Genomic DNA, 16,664 nt, shown 5'->3' with positions numbered 1-16,664 from the left:
CAAAGTACAGAGAGATCTTTGATGAAAACCTGCTCCAGAGCGCTCAGGACCTCAAAATTGGGGCGAGGGTTCACCTTCCAACAGGACAACGACCCTAAGCACACAGCCAAGACAACGCAGGAGTGGCTTTGGGACAAGTCTCTGAATGTCCTTGAGTGGCCCAGCCAGAGCCCGGACTTGAACCCGATCTAACATCTCTGGAGACCTGAAAATAGCTGGAAAGCGACGCTCCCCATCCAACCTGACAGAGCTTTAGAGGATCTGCAGAGAAGAATGGGAGAAACTCCCCAAATACAGGTGTGCCAAGATTGTAGCGTCATACCCAAGAAGACTCGAGGCTGTCATCGATGTCAAAGGGGGTTCAACAAAGTACTGAGTAAAGGGTCTGAATACTTAAATACTTTCCGAATGCACTGTATATATATACTGTACATCACAATGTGCAGATGTTTCCAGACTCACTTGTCGGAGTTGTCAATTCCTAGAGCCACTGTGTCAAAGAACAACACAGCCTGAAAATAAAAGAACAGTATTATAGTTTCTTAAATTCACTGTGTATGTTCACTGTGTATGTTCACTGTGTATGTTCACTGTGTGTGTTCACTGTGTGTGTTCACTGTGTGTGTTCACTGTGTGTGTGTGTGTGTGTGTGTTCACTGTGTGTGTTCACTGTGTGTGTGTGTGTGTGTGTGTGTGTGGGTTCATATTGTGTGTGTGTTCACAGTGTGAGTTTGTTCACTGTGTGTGTGTGTTCATATTGTGTGTGTGTTCACTGTGTGTGTGTGTGTGTGTGTGTGTGTGTGTGTGTGTGTGTGTGTGTGTGTGTGTGTGTGTGTGTGTGTGTGTGTGTTCACAGTGTGAGTTTGTTCATTGTGTGTGTGTGTTCATATTGTGTGTGTGTGTTCACTGTGTGTGTGTGTGTGTGTGTGTGTGTTTTCTGTGTGTGTTCACTGTGTGTGTGTTCATATTGTGTGTGTGTTCACTGTGTGTGTGTGTTCACTGTGTGTGTGTTCACTGTGTGTGTGTGTTCACTGTGTGTGTGTGTGTTCACTGTGTGTGTGTGTGTTCACTGTGTGTGTGTTCACTGTGTGTGTGTGTTCACTGTGTGTGTGTGTGTTCACTGTGTGTGTGTGTTCATATTGTGTGTGTGTGTGTGTGTTTTCTGGGTTTCAGTGTGTGTGTGTTCACTGTGTGTGTGTGTGTGTGTATGTTCACTGTGTGTGTGTGTGTGTGTGTGTGTGTGTGTGTGGTGTGTGTGTGTGTGTGTGTCAGAGTGTGTGTGTTCACTGTGTGTGTGTGTGTGTGTGTGTCAGAGTGTGTGTGTTCACTGTGTGTGTGTGTTTTCTGGGTGTGTCAGAGTGTGTGTGTTCACAGTGTGTGTGTGTGTGTTTTCTGGGTGTGTCAGTGTGTGTGTGTTCACAGTGTGTGTGTGTGTTTTCTGGGTGTGTCAGTGTGTGTGTGTGTGTTTTCTGGGTGTGTCAGTGTGTGTGTGTGTGTGTTTTCTGGGTGTGTCAGTGTGTGTGTGTGTGTGTGTGTTTTCTGGGTGTGTCAGTGTGTGTGTGTGTTTTCTGGGTGTGTCAGTGTGTGTGTGTGTGTGTTTTCTGGGTGTGTCAGTGTGTGTGTGTGTGTGTTTTCTGGGTGTGTCAGTGTGTGTGTGTGTGTGTGTGTGTGTTTTCTGGGTGTGTCAGTGTGTGTGTGTGTGTGTTTTCTGGGTGTGTCAGTGTGTGTGTGTGTGTGTTTTCTGGGTGTGTCAGTGTGTGTGTGTGTGTGTGTGTGTGTTTTCTGGGTGTGTCAGTGTGTGTGTGTGTGTGTGTGTTTTCTGGGTGTGTCAGTGTGTGTGTGTGTGTGTGTGTGTGTGTGTGTGTGTGTTTTCTGGGTGTGTCAGTGTGTGTGTGTGTGTGTGTGTGTTTTCTGGGTGTGTCAGTGTGTGTGTGCGTGTTTTCTGGGTGTGTCAGTGTGTGTGTGTGTGTGTGTTTTCTGGGTGTGTCAGTGTGTGTGTGTGTGTTTTCTGGGTGTGTCAGTGTGTGTGTGTGTTTTCTGGGTGTGTCAGTGTGTGTGTGTGTGTTTTCTGGGTGTGTCAGTGTGTGTGTGTGTGTGTGTGTGTGTGTGTGTGTGTGTGTGTGTGTTTTCTGGGTGTGTCAGTGTGTGTCAGTGTGTGTGTGTGTGTGTGTGTGTGTTTTCTGGGTGTGTCAGTGTGTGTGTGTGTTTTCTGGGTGTGTCAGTGTGTGTGTGTGTGTGTTTTCTGGGTGTGTCAGTGTGTGTGTGTGTGTTTTCTGGGTGTGTCAGTGTGTGTGTGTGTGTTTTTTCTGGGTGTGTCAGTGTGTGTGTGTGTGTGTGTGCTCCCTGTCACCTGTTCGTGTCTCCATGTCTTCCGGTTAAGTTTCTCTACACTGCTCTGAGAGAAGCCCTGCAGCAGGGACCTGGGGATCTCAGTAGCCATGCTGTCTGGGACGTTCTGGAGAATACTGTCTGGGTTAGGGTTCACTGTGATCAGCTGTGTGGGGAGAATAGACACCATATTAATCAATCAGTCAACTGCATGGGGAAATTAGACACCATATTAATCAATCAGTCAACTGCATGGAGAAATTAGACACCATATTAATCAATCAGTCAACTGTATGGAGAAATTAGACACCATATTAATCAATCAGTCAACTGCATGGGGAGAATAGACACCATATTAATTAATCAGTCAACTGCATGGGGAGAATAGACACCATATTAATCAATCAGTCAACTGTATGGAGAAATTAGACACCATATTAATCAATCAGTCAACTGTATGGAGAAATTAGACACCATATTAATCAATCAGTCAACTGCATAGGGAGAATAGACACCATATTAATCAATCAGTCAACTGCATAGGGAGAATAGACACCATATTAATTAATCAGTCAACTGCATGGGGAGAATAGACACCATATTAATCAATCAGTCAACTGCATGGGGAGAATAGACATATTAATCAATCAGTTTGTCGGTCGGTCAGTCAAACATCCATCCTTTTATCCATCCATATTACAAGCATTCAGCTAAGAAATGTTTATCACTGCTATAGAATTAACTGGAAATACTCAACAGTTCTCATAGTAGGAACCAAAAGGTTAAGTGAGGAAGACTTTAACTGCGACACCGTACCTGAGTGACGAAAGTCTGGATTAAGATTGTCGGGGCGGTCTGCATGTATGTTATGAATGTGGGATTCTGGGACGCGTAGAGGAGTTCTGTGCCGCTGATGCTGCCTAAGGTTGCCGAGGGAACACCGGTCACCAGGGAACCCAGCGCTGTCAAGGTGGATGCGTTGTTGATCTGACAGGAAGAAGAGATGAAAACGACAACACGGATAAGTATGTGAAACAAAGGAAGGAAGGAAATGTAATCTGATAAAAAGGAAGTAAATGGTGAATGACTACAAAATAATGATTAAAGTACACATTTTATGATATTATCAAAATACAGCACAACCTGCTGTGGCGGTACTAGGTGATAAACTAACTACCAGCAACAACAACCAGTACTAGGAGATTAACTAACTACCACAACAACAACCAGTACTAGGTGATAAACTAACTACCACAACAACAACCAGTACTAGGTGATTAACTAACTACCACAACAACAACCAGTACTAGGTGATTAACTAACTACCACAACAACAACCAGTACTAGGTGATAAACTAACTACCACAACAACAACCAGTACTAGGTGATAAACTAACTACCACAACAACAACCAGTACTAGGTGATTAACTAACTACCACAACAACAACCAGTACTAGGTGATAAACTAACTACCAGCAACAACAACCAGTACTAGGTGATAAACTAACTACCAGCAACAACAACCAGTACTAGGTGATTAACTAACTACCATAACAATAACCAGTACTAGGTGATAAACTAACTGCCACAACAACAACCAGTACTAGGTGATAAACTAACTACCACAACAATAACCAGTACTAGGTGATAAACTAATTACCACAACAACAACCAGTACTAGGTGATTAACTAACTACCAACAACAACAACCAGTACTAGGTGATTAACTAACTACCACAACAACAACAACCAGTACAAGGTGATTAACTAACTACCAACAACAACAACCAGTACTAGGTGATTAACTAACTACCACAACAACAACAACAACCAGTACAAGGTGATTAACTAACTACCAACAACAACAACCAGTACTAGGTGATTAACTAACTACCACAACAACAACCAGTACTAGGTGATTAACTAACTACCACAACAACAACCAGTACTAGGTGATTAACTAACTACCACAACAACAACCAGTACTAGGTGATTAACTAACTACCACAACAACAACCAGTACTAGGTGATTAACTAACTACCACAACAACAACCAGTACTAGGAGATTAACTAATTACCACAACAACAACCAGTACTAGGTGATTAACTAACTACCAGCAACAACAACCAGTACTAGGTGATTAACTAACTACCAGCAACAACAACAACAACCAGTACAAGGTGATTAACTAACTACCAACAACAACAACCAGTACTAGGTGATTAACTAACTACCACAACAACAACCAGTACTAGGTGATTAACTAACTACCACAACAACAGCCAGTACTAGGTGATTAACTAACTACCACAACAACAACCAGTACTAGGTGATTAACTAACTACCACAACAACAACCAGTACTAGGTGATTAACTAACTACCACAACAACAACCAGTACTAGGTGATTAACTAACTACCACAACAACAACCAGTACTAGGTGATTAACTAACTACCACAACAACAACCAGTACTAGGTGAATAACTAACTACCAGCAACAACAACCAGTACTAGGTGCTTAACTAACTACCACAACAACAACCAGTACTAGGTGATTAACTACCACTAGCTAGTTTACCTACGGGTCTCCTGAGTCTGACGTCTGAGTGGCAGTATGAGTGAAAACCAGAAAACGACAGGAAAGTGAGAAAGAGAAGATTCAAAGACAAACGGGTGAAGAAAGTGTTTATCTGAGAGCCTGTGGCTTTATCTTTTTATCTTTGTGACTTTTTAAAATACGTTTTGGGAAGAAAAAAACAACAACCACCAACAACTAGGTTACCTTCACGGTCCCTGACAGCATCAGTGATTGGATGATGGCCATGGCCTGGCCCTGGTTCCAGCCAATCACAGTGCTCAGAATGCTGAAGGAGGCCCACAGAACGCTGGCGGGTGCCATGGTGATCTGACCCTCAGACAAACCTGTACTCTCTCTGCCGAGGGCAGCGATGGTGTTGCTGTTTATGTTATCTCCCATGTTAGCTGCTAGAGCTGCAGACACCTACAGAGAACACACAGCGAGGGTTACTGTACAGTTTGTTACTGTGTCTGTGTCTGTGTGTGTGTGTGTGTGTGTGTCTGTCTGTCTGTCTGTCTGTCTGTCTGTCTGTCGCTGTCTGTCTGTCTGTCTGTCTGTCTGTCTGTCTGTCTGTCTGTCTGTCTGTCTGTCTGTCTGTCTGTCTGTCTGTCTGTCTGTCTGTCTGTCTGTCTGTCTGTCTGTCTGTCTCTGTGTGTGTTACCTGTGGGTCCAGGTTTGTACACAGTGTAGTCAGGTTGTGTAGAAGGATCATGCTCTGCTCAGCGTCCAGCTGTCTGAAGGCCGGCCCTGGGGCCACACATCGAAACAACAGAGGAAGACTGGAGTGAGAGAGAAAGAGAGAGAGAGAGAGGGGGGGTGGAGAAAGAGAATAGGTAATATTATGTAGGATTGTAGGGTTGACATATGTTTTTTTTAACAAGTTTGTTTCAGGGAGAGAGAGAGAGAGAGAGAGAGAGAGAGAGAGAGAGAGAGAGAATGAAATAGAGAGAGAAAGAGAAAGAGAGAGAAAAAGAAATAGAGAGAAAGAGAAAGAGAGAGAAAAAGAGAGAGAAATAGAGTGAGTGTGTGAATGAGTGAGTGAATGAGTGTATGAGTGTGTGAGCAAGACAGACAGACACACTCACAGACAGACCCAGGCAGACAGACAGGAGAGAGACACAGAGAGCGAGAGAGAGAGAGAGAGAGAGAGAGCGAGAGAGCGAGAGAGAGAGAGAGAGCGAGAGAGCGAGAGAGAGAGAGAGAGAGAGCGAGAGAGAGAGAGAGAGAGAGAGAGAGAGAGAGAGAGAGAGAGAGAGAGAGAGAGAGAGAGAGAGAGAGAGAGAGAGACAGACAGACAGACAGACAGACAGACAGACAGACAGACAGACAGACAGACAGACAGACAGACAGACAGACAGACAGACAGACAGACAGACTGACTGACTGACTGACTGACTGACTGACTGACTGACTGACTGACTGACTGACTGACTGACTGACTGACTGACTGACTGACTGACTGACTGACTCACAACAGAGGGTTGAAGTTGCTGTCCTGTAGGTAGACCAGTGATGTGTAGTAGTCAGTGAGGTTCTGGGGCAGGCTAGTGTAGTTCAGTAGACCTATGTTCACCAGGTTCACTGTGAACACCTGCAACACCTGGGAGGAGGAAGAGGAGGAGGAAGAGAAGGAGGAGGAAGATGAGGAGGAAGAGGGGGAGGAAGGGGAAGAAGAGGAGGAAGAAAAGGGGGAGGAGGAAGATGAGGTGGAGGAGGGGAAGAAGATGAGGGGGAGGGGGAGGAGGAAGATGAGGAGGTGGAGGGAGGGGAAGAAGAGGGGGAGGAGGGGGAGGAGGAGGAGGAGGTGGAGGAGGAGGAAGATGAGGTGGAGGAAGGGGAAGAAGAGGGGGAGGAGGGAGAGGAGGAGGAGGAGGAAGGGGAGGAAGAGGAGGAAGAGGAGGAGGAGGTGAGGAAGGTGAGCAGGAGGATGAGGAAGAGGAGGAGGAGGAAGTGGAGGAGGAGGAGGTGGAGGAAGGGGAAGAAGAGGAGAGGAAAAGGGGGAGGAGGAGGAGGAGGAAGATGAGGAGGAGGAGGTGGAGGAAGGGGAAGAAGAGGAGGAGGAAGATGAGGAGGAGGAGGTGGAGGAAGGGGAAGAAGAGGAGGAGGATGAGGAGGTGGAGGAAGGGGAAGAAGAGGAGGAAGAGGAGGAGGAGGAGGAAGAAGGTGAGGAGGAGGAGGTGGATGACGGGGAAGAAGGAGAGGAGGAAGATGAGGAGGTGGAGGAAGGGGAAGAAGAGGAGGAGGAAGAGGAGGAGGAGGAGGAAGGGGAGGAGGAAGAGGAGGAGGAGGGAGACAACACACACAGGGATTAATAACAAGCCATCCATTCCAGGTTTGTGCCAGTTTGAATTGAAAGCAGTCAATTCAGGAAGTAAACTCAATTAGCAATTTGATAATTGGAAATTCATCCTCTTCAATGATGCTCAAGTAGAAGCTGTGTGTGTGTGTGTGTGTGTGTGTGTGTGTGTGTGTGTGTGTGTGTGTGTGTGTGTGTGTGTGTGTGTGTGTGTGTGTGTGTGTGTGTGTGTGTGTGTGTGTGTGTGTGTGTGTGTGTGTGTGTGTGTGTGTCTATACACCACAGTACAGTACCTGTGCTGATCCGAAGGTGTTGAGGTCTTCCAAGGTAAGATAAGTGATGAAGAGTCCGATGTTCTCAGCAAACCAGGCAGTTGAGCTGAGCTCTGGATCACTGGCATTGTAACACTTAGGAGCCGAGGCTGGAGACAGCATAACAAAGCATGTTGCCGTCACAGACAATTGGTAAAGCAATGTTATGACAGGTGATTGACCAGCTGTATCATTCTCTCAGTATTACCAATATAAAGTTCCCCAAACAATGACATCATAGTGAGAATTAAAGCGGCCACGTTATCATTACGTACGTCACTGGGGCCGAGCTTCCTGCCATCCAGGACCTCTATACCAAAGGAAGGCCCTAAAAATTGTCAAAGACTCCAGCCACCCTAGTCATAGGTCTAGTCTAGGTCCAAGAGGCTTCTAAACAGCTTCTTCCAATTTGTAAGTCGCTCTGGATAAGAGCGTCTGCTAAATGACTTAAATGTAAATGTAAATGTACCCCCAAGACATTAGACTCCTGAACAGCTAATCAAATAGCCACCCAGAATATTTGCATTGCCCCCCCCCCGTCCCCCTCTTTTACGCCGCTGCAACTCTCTGTTATTATCTTTGCATAGTAACTTTAATACCTCATCCTACATGTACATATTACCTCAATTACCTCGACACCGGTTCCCCCGCACATTGACTCTGTACAGTTACCCCCCTGTATATAGTCTAGCTATTGTTATTTAACTTCTGCTCTTTAATTACTTGTTCCTTTTATTTCTAATTCTTATTCGCATTTTTTAAACTGCATTGTTGGTTAGGCGCTTGTAAGTAAGCATTTCACTGTAAGGTCTACACCTGTTGTATTCAGCACATGTGATTAATACGATTTCATTTGATTTAATCATGGAACATTAAGAGCCAACATGGAGGACAGTTACATAAACTCCATAGACATATCTATGGCTCTGATGGAAACTGGCAGGCCTGTGGCACAAAATGGCTGACCTGAGGTGAGATACGTCTTGATGGTCTCCCTGTACACATCTCTCTCCACAAAGTCTGCAGCGCTGTAGTTATAACTCCCCAGAATTGAGATGCTAAAAAAGCCCAACAACAAAAACAACAACATCACATTCATTACAACAGATCAAGTCAAACATAGACATTGTGGAAAAATATGGCAAAACAGAATATAGAACATTGAGACAAGACGGTATAAAAAGACAGAATGAGTAACACAGCCAGTAAGAAACTCTTCTACAAGAGTTCCACCAACACTAAGCCCTTGTTAGTGGCTGTTCCCGTGGTAACAAGTCGCAGTAAGACGTCGTAACAGGTGGAAGCCGCGGCCCTCTGCACATCTGCAAATCCCAGCCTGCAGCCTGCACGGGACTGAATTCCGGTCCCACCAGTCTTCTGTCTGACGTTCAGCTGGTTTCTGTCTATCCCTTTCAATAAAATTGGAAACAAATATGTACTAATATATTTTTGGGAAAATCCCTTACAGTTTCTGGAAGGCCAGACAAGGGGCGGTCTTGACAGCGGCGGAGGTCACCAGGCTCCTGGTGAGGAAGGGCAGGTAGTTCTTCAGCCTCAGGTCAAACCAGGCGTTGACCTCTGACCTCTGACTGCTGCTGAGAGCCTGGGGCCAGACACACGGCAGTGTGGGACGCCTCACTGACTCAGGGATACTCTCCTGGGGGGGCACAGGCCAGTTGCTTAGATATGAATAAAGTTTAGAGGAAACGTGGGTGTGTTCTAGTGGCAGATTCCTCTTGGATTCTGCCTTTCTGGTGAATGGATGGCATAGGAGACAAGTGGTGTGTAGTGGGTGTTTCACACAGGTAACACAGTAATTGTGTGTGTGTGTGTGTGTGTGTGTGGTGTGTGTGTGTGTGTGTGTGTGTGTGTGTGTGTGTGTGTGTGTGTGTGTGTGTGTGTGTGTGTGTGTGTGTGTGTGTGTGTGTACGTACAGTCCCCAGGAACAGTGGGGTCTTGGCGTAGTTGCTGTAGAGTTGGCAGAGCTTTGTGTCGTCGTCGACAACGTTGGGGCGGCGCAGGAAACGACCCAGGTCAGAGACAGGCAGAGAGTTCACCAGCTAGAGAGAGAGAGAGAGATGAGGAAACACACACACCTTCATCATCATCCTTATCTATGTCCTCTTAAAGCCTTGTCTCAAACACACACACCAGTGGAGGCTGCTGAGGGGAGGACGGCTCTTGATAATGTCTGGAACGGAGCAAATGGAATGGAATCTAACACATGGAAACCTTGGAAACCATGTGTTTAATGTATTTGAGACCATTCTACCAATTCTGCTCCAGCCATTACCATGAACCCGTCCTCCCCAATTAAGGTGCCACCAACCTCCTGTGACACACACACACACACACACACACACACACACACACACACACACACACACACACACACACACACACACACACACACACACACACACACACACACACCCCCTCACCTGTTCCATCTGGCTATGGGGTATGAGGGAGAGGAAGGTGGTCAGGTTGGGGAAGCCGAAACTCAGGAAGGAACTCTCCAGGTAACCATAGAAACTGTGGTTGTAGTTTGCGCCATAGCAACGGAGTGGGGAGGAGCCTGGGAGGGGGGCAGGGACAGGACTGTAAATCAAATATCCTTAACAGGAAATTCTGTGGTCAAAACTCAATATGACAAACTGACAACAAATACGATCATAAGTTGTTTGAGTAATGAGGTTTTGTATCACGATATAAAAATAGGAAAAACCAAGTGTTAAGCTTTGGTGTTACAGCAAGACAAGTTTCATAGTATGCTCCAGTATTTATAGTTTCATAGTATGCTGTATTATTTATAGTTTCATAGTATGCTGTAGTATTTACAGTTTCATAGTATGCTGCAGTATTTATAGTTGCATAGTATGCTCCAGTATTTATAGTTTCATAGTATGCTCCAGTATTTATAGTTTCATAGTATGCTGTAGTATTTATAGTTTCATAGTATGCTGTAGTATTTACAGTTTCATAGTATGCTCCAGTATTTATAGTTTCATAGTATGCTGTAGCATTTATAGTTTCATAGTATGCTGTAGTATTTACAGTTTCATAGTATGCTCCAGTATTTATAGTTTCATAGTATGCTCCAGTATTTATAGTTTCATAGTATGCTGTGGTATTTATAGTTGCATAGTATGCTCCAGTATTTACAGTTTCATAGTATGCTCCAGTATTTATAGTTTCATAGTATGCTGTGGTATTCACAGTTTCATAGTATGCTCCAGTATTTATAGTTTCATAGTATGCTGTAGTATTTATAGTTTCATAGTATGCTGTAGTATTTATAGTTTCATAGTATGCTGTGGTATTTACAGTTTCATAGTATGCTGCGGTATTTATAGTTTCATAGTATGCTGTAGTATTTATAGTTTCATAGTATGCTGCGGTATTTATAGTTTCATAGTATGCTCTAGTATTTACAGTTTCATAGTATGCTCCAGTATTTATAGTTTCATAGTATGCTGTAGTATTTATAGTTTTATAGTATGCTGTGGTATTTACAGTTTCATAGTATGCTCCAGTATTTATAGTTTCATAGTATTCTGTAGTATTTATAGTTTCATAGTATGCTCCAGTATTTATAGTTTCATAGTATGCTGTAGTATTTATAGTTTCATAGTATTCTGTAGTATTTATAGTTTCATAGTATGCTCCAGTATTTATAGTTTCATAGTATGCTGTAGTATTTATAGTTTCATAGTATGCTGTGGTATTTACAGTTTCATAGTATGCGCCAGTATTTATAGTTTTATAGTATGCTGTAGTATTTATAGTTTCATAGTATGCTGTGGTATTTATAGTTTCATAGTATGCTGTAGTATTTACAGTTTCATAGTATGCTGCAGTATTTCTATTTCCAGTGGATGTGTTGTGGATGTCAGTCAATACCTTGGAGGGAGAGGGTGATTTGATCGTAGATGTTTCCCTGTGTGTTGTCCTGAAGTGTAGGGAGGGTGGCGTTCAGCACCTCCACCCTTAGAGAGACAAACATGTCAGAAATGAAACATACCCGTCATTAAAATACAAGATGGCTGCCTCTCCTCTTCTGCTGAGATGACCCCCACCTGACACTATCGTCTAACATAGATCTTGTACATTTAAGTCTTTATTCAGACAGTTGGAAACAGAGGGGGAGAGAGGCATGGTGGGAGAACAGTAGGAAGGACAGACACGGTGAGGAGTAGAGGACATGTGACTGTCTTGGAGCGTTACAGAAAAACCCCAGGTTCTGCAACCCCCTTCGCCACCCCGAGCACTTTGAGATCAGTCAAAGATACAGGAAAACATGCTTCTACAGTCTCACGTGATATAGAGCAAGATTTAAGATAGATACACCCTGCACATCAGCATCACTACTGACTCAGGTACATTACTAATGGCACCCTATTCCCTATATAGTGCACTACTTTACCCTGAGATACATCCCTAATGGCACCCTATTCCCTATATAGTGCACTACTTTACCCTGAGATACATCCCTAATGGCACCCTATTCCCTACATAGTGCACTACTTTACCCTGAGATACATCCCTAATGGCACCCTATTCCCTACATAGTGCACTACTTTACCCTAAGATACATCCCTAATGGCACCCTATTCCCTATATAGTGCACTACTTGTGACCGTAGCTTATAAGGAATAGGTTGCAATTTGGGACGCAAGCCTAAAGATCAGTCCGTCTCTTACAGCTGCTGTCCGATGTTGCAGTTCCTCTGTGCGACCACACTGAAGAGGGGGGCGACGTGGAGCGGGGACAGGTTGATCAGCAGTGGGCGGAGCCTGCTCTGAAGCCAGGTGAGTACTTCCTGGTCGCTAACAGAGCGGTCTGATAGGTTCCCGCGTTCAAACACCTGCTGGAGCATGGCTGAACGTACCGCCACTGGGAACTTAGACTCTTGACCCTATGGGATAGAGAGAGGGATGGAGGGGGGGAGAGGGAGGGGAGAGGGGTGGAGAGAGGGAGGGGAAAGGGATGGAGAGAGGGAGGGAGAGATGCAGGGGAGAGGGGTGGAGAGAGAGAGGGGAGAGATGGAGGGGAGAGGGGTGGAGAGATGGAGGGGAGAGTGGTGGATAGAGAGGGAGGGAGGGAGGGAGAGATGAAAGGAGAGAGAAAGGGACAGGAAAGGTAAGAGAGGAAGAGGATAGGTAACAGAGAGAGAGAACAGATAATAGAAGACAGTTGAATAATAGTCCATCTTCAGACCCAAACAAACCTGTTGAACTATTGACAGACAGGATCCCCTCACATGGCACCCCTATTCCATATTGAATAATGATATAATGGCACCCCTATTCCATATTGAATAATGATATAATGGCACCCCTATTCCATATTGAATAATGATATAATGGCACCCCTATTCCATATTGAATAATGATATAATGGCACCCCTATTCCATATTGAATAATGATATAATGGCACCCCTATTCCATATTGAATAATGATATAATGGCACCCCTATTCCATATTGAATAATGATATAATGGCACCCCTATTCCATATTGAATAATGATATAAATGGCACCCCTATTCCATATTGAATAATGATATAATGGCACCCCTATTCCATATTGAATAATGATATAATGGCACCCCTATTCCATATTGAATAATGATATAATGGCACCCCTATTCCATATTGAATAATGATATAAATGGCACCCCTATTCCATATTGAATAATGATATAAATGGCACCCCTATTCCATATTGAATAATGATATAATGGCACCCCTATTCCATATTGAATAATGATATAAATGGCACCCCTATTCCATATTGAATAATGATATAATGGCACCCCTATTATTGAATAATGATATAATGACAGACAGACAGACAGACAGACAGACAGACAGACAGACAGACAGACAGACAGACAGACAGACAGACAGACAGACAGACAGACAGACAGACAGACAGACAGACAGACAGACAGACAGACAGACAGACAGACAGACAGACAGACAGACAGACAGACGAGCTTGTCTCACGGTGATGGCTAGAGAGAAGTCATTGAAGAAGTCAGTGAAGAGGATGTTGGGTACGTAGTTCATCAGCATGGTGACGTCTGCAGCAGAGCTGAGCTGGTCTGGACTAGAGGACACCTCTGCTAACTGTCTCACTGTTAGCTGGGGCAGGGCCTCCATCTGCAGCACAGACACAACTCACATTATAACTACAGACAAACATTATTACAGACACTATCACTGTTAGCTGGTGTAACGGTTCCATCTGCAGCACAGACACAACTCACATTATAACTAAAGACAAACATTATTACAGACACTATCACTGTTAGCTGGTGTAACGGTTCCATCTGCAGCACAGACACAACTCACATTATAACTACAGACAAACATTATTACAGACACTATCACTGTTAGCTGGTGTAACGGTTCCATCTGCAGCACAGACACAACTCACATTATAACTAAAGACAAACATTATTACAGACACTATCACTGTTAGCTGGTGTAACGGTTCCATCTGCAGCACAGACACAACTCACATTATAACTACAGACAAACATTATTACAGACACTATCACTGTTAGCTGGTGTAACGGTTCCATCTGCAGTACAGACACAACAGACATTATTACAGACTATTACCACAGGACAACAGGACAACAGACAGTTACCACAGAGAAGGTGGTCAGTAGTCTCTGCATGTCCTTGAAGGAGGCGAAGGCAGAGAATCCTCTGAAGTTCTTCAGCAGCCAGTCTTCACTGTTCAGGGTGTCAGAGCTACAGCTGGGGTCTGGGAACACACAGACAACACATTTAGACAACACATTTGGACAACACATATAGACAACACATTTGGACAACACATTTAGACAACACATTTAGAGAACACAATTAGAGAACACAATTAGAGAACACAATTAGAGAGAACACATTTAGACAACACATTTAGAGAGAACACATTTAGAGAGAACACATTTAGAGAGAACACATTTAGAGAGAACACATTTAGACAACACATTTAGAGAGAACACATTTAGAGAGAACACATTTAGACAACACATTTAGAGAGAACACATTTAGACAACACATTTAGAGAGAACACATTTAGACAACACATTTAGAGAGAACACATTTAGAGAGAACACATTTAGAGAGAACACATTTAGACAACACATTTAGAGAGAACACATTTAGAGAGAACACATTTAGAGAGAACACATTTAGAGAGAACACATTTAGAGGCAAGCACATTTAGAGAGAACACATTTAGAGAGAACACATTTAGAGAGAACACATTTAGACAACACATTTAGAGAGAACACATTTAGAAAGAACACATTTAGAGAGAACACATTTAGAGAGAACACATTTAGATAACATATTTAGAGAGAACACATTTAGACAACACATTTAGAGAACACATTTAGAGAACACATTTAGAGAACACATTTAGACAACATATTTAGAGAGAACACATTTAGACAACACATTTAGATTGTTGTCTAAATATCACCAGTTGTTATTGGTCAGTACCCGCTGAGGCTCAGTTCCTATTGGTCAGTACCTGCTGAGGCTCAGTTCCTATTGGTCAGTACCTGATGAGGCTCAGTTCTTATTGGTTAGTACCAGCTGTGGCTCAGTTCCTATTGGTCAGTACCGGCTGTGGCTCAGTTCGTATTGGTCAGTACCTGCTGAGGCTCAGTTCATATTGGTTAGTACTTGCTATGGCTCAGTTCCTATTGGTCACTACCTGCTGAGGCTAATTTCCTATTGGTCAGTATCTTGCTGAGGCACAGTTCCTATTGGTCAGTACCTGTTGAGACTCAGTTCCTATTGGTCAGTACCTGCTGTGTTGTTCCTGGAGAGAAAGACCTCTATGAAGGTAGTGTAGACTGATATCTGTCTGGACTGGTCCATGGCTGAGTGGTGGCTGCTCAGGATCTGAACGCTGAGGGAAAAGACAAAGGGGTTAGAGGTTATCGCTGCAAAGCCATCTCGGACACAACTCAATAATCTCCACAATGAAGAGTTGTTGCAGTGTAAGATTTGATGCAGCAGAACAGGATTTTGATTTTTTTTAAAGTGCAGACCATCTGGCTTAAATTTGAGGATATTTGTATCTATATCGGGTGAACCGTTTAGAAATTACATTTTTTTGTACATAGTCCCTCCATTTTAGGGGACCAAAAGTATTGGGACAAATTCACTTATATGTGTATTTAAGCAGTAAAAAGTTAAGTATTTGGTCCCATATTCCTAGTACGCAATGATTACATAAAGCTTATCACTCTACAAACTTGTTGGATGCATTTGCTGTTTGTTTTGGTTGTGTTTCAGATGATTTTGTACCCAATAGAAATGAATGGTAAATAATGGAGTGCTATTTTGGAGTCTCTTTTATTGTAAATAAGAATATAATATGTTTCTAAACATGTCTACATTCATGTGGAAGCTACCATGATTATGAATAGTCCTGAAAAAATTGTGAATAGTGATGAGAGAGAAAGTTACAGACACACAAATATCATACACCCCCCCAAAATGCTAACCTCTCTTGTTATTATAATGGTGAGATGTTAGCATGTCTTGGAGTCAGATGAACTCTTGGATAACATTTTTATGTCTCTGCGTGGAGTTTGAAGCAAGTTGCTAACTATTGCTAGCGCAATTGCTAACATGTGTTAGCATAATGACTGGAACTTTCCATAAACTTCCATTCATTGCGCTAACACTAGTTAGGCTCGCGAAACTATCTCTAACTTCCTTCATACTGTATGCAGAGACATAAAAAGGGTATCCACGAGTTAATCTGACTCTGGGGAAGTAGATAAAGGGCCTTTCATCACCTGGTTAATACGTACATGGTCTGGTAGGTGATATTATATTATATATAGTAATGTTAATACGTACATGGTCTGGTAGGTGATATTATATTATATATAGTAATGTTATAACATGGTCTGGTAGGTGATATTATATTATATATAGTAATGTTAATACGTACATGGTCTGGTAGGTGATATTATATTATATATAGTAATGTTATAACATGGTCTGGTAGGTGATATTATATTATATATAGTAATGTTATAACATGGTCTGGTAGGTGATATTATATTATATATAGTAATGTTAATACGTACATGGTCTGGTAGGT

The 16,664-nt window shown here is 43.2% G+C and overlaps 1 protein-coding gene across 3 annotated transcripts in view; it reads right to left on the bottom strand.

The window, feature by feature from the left end:
- Nucleotides 1-16,664, bottom strand: part of LOC106597798 (uncharacterized) — a 119,783-nt gene that overhangs the window by 25,431 nt on the left and 77,688 nt on the right. For all 3 annotated transcript variants that reach the window (XM_082958538.1, XM_082958539.1, XM_082958540.1), the window contains 16 exons: nt 15,352-15,455; nt 14,179-14,297; nt 13,529-13,684; nt 12,221-12,435; nt 11,421-11,506; nt 9,959-10,095; nt 9,452-9,577; nt 8,984-9,174; nt 8,484-8,575; nt 7,500-7,627; nt 6,383-6,510; nt 5,572-5,689; nt 5,115-5,333; nt 3,145-3,315; nt 2,351-2,494; nt 463-512 (listed from right to left, as the gene is read on the bottom strand). In XM_082958538.1, coding sequence (XP_082814664.1) covers nt 463-512; nt 2,351-2,494; nt 3,145-3,315; nt 5,115-5,333; nt 5,572-5,689; nt 6,383-6,510; nt 7,500-7,627; nt 8,484-8,575; nt 8,984-9,174; nt 9,452-9,577; nt 9,959-10,095; nt 11,421-11,506; nt 12,221-12,435; nt 13,529-13,684; nt 14,179-14,297; nt 15,352-15,455 — 2,184 coding nt within the window. The remainder of the gene's footprint in view (nt 1-462; nt 513-2,350; nt 2,495-3,144; nt 3,316-5,114; nt 5,334-5,571; nt 5,690-6,382; nt 6,511-7,499; nt 7,628-8,483; nt 8,576-8,983; nt 9,175-9,451; nt 9,578-9,958; nt 10,096-11,420; nt 11,507-12,220; nt 12,436-13,528; nt 13,685-14,178; nt 14,298-15,351; nt 15,456-16,664) is intronic.

The sequence above is a fragment of the Salmo salar genome, chromosome 12 (genome assembly GCF_965601325.2).
Source record: "Salmo salar chromosome 12, fSalSal1, whole genome shotgun sequence".
In the NCBI taxonomy this organism is placed as follows: Eukaryota; Metazoa; Chordata; class Actinopteri; order Salmoniformes; family Salmonidae; genus Salmo; species Salmo salar.
This window is presented reverse-complemented; position numbering and strand designations above follow the sequence as displayed.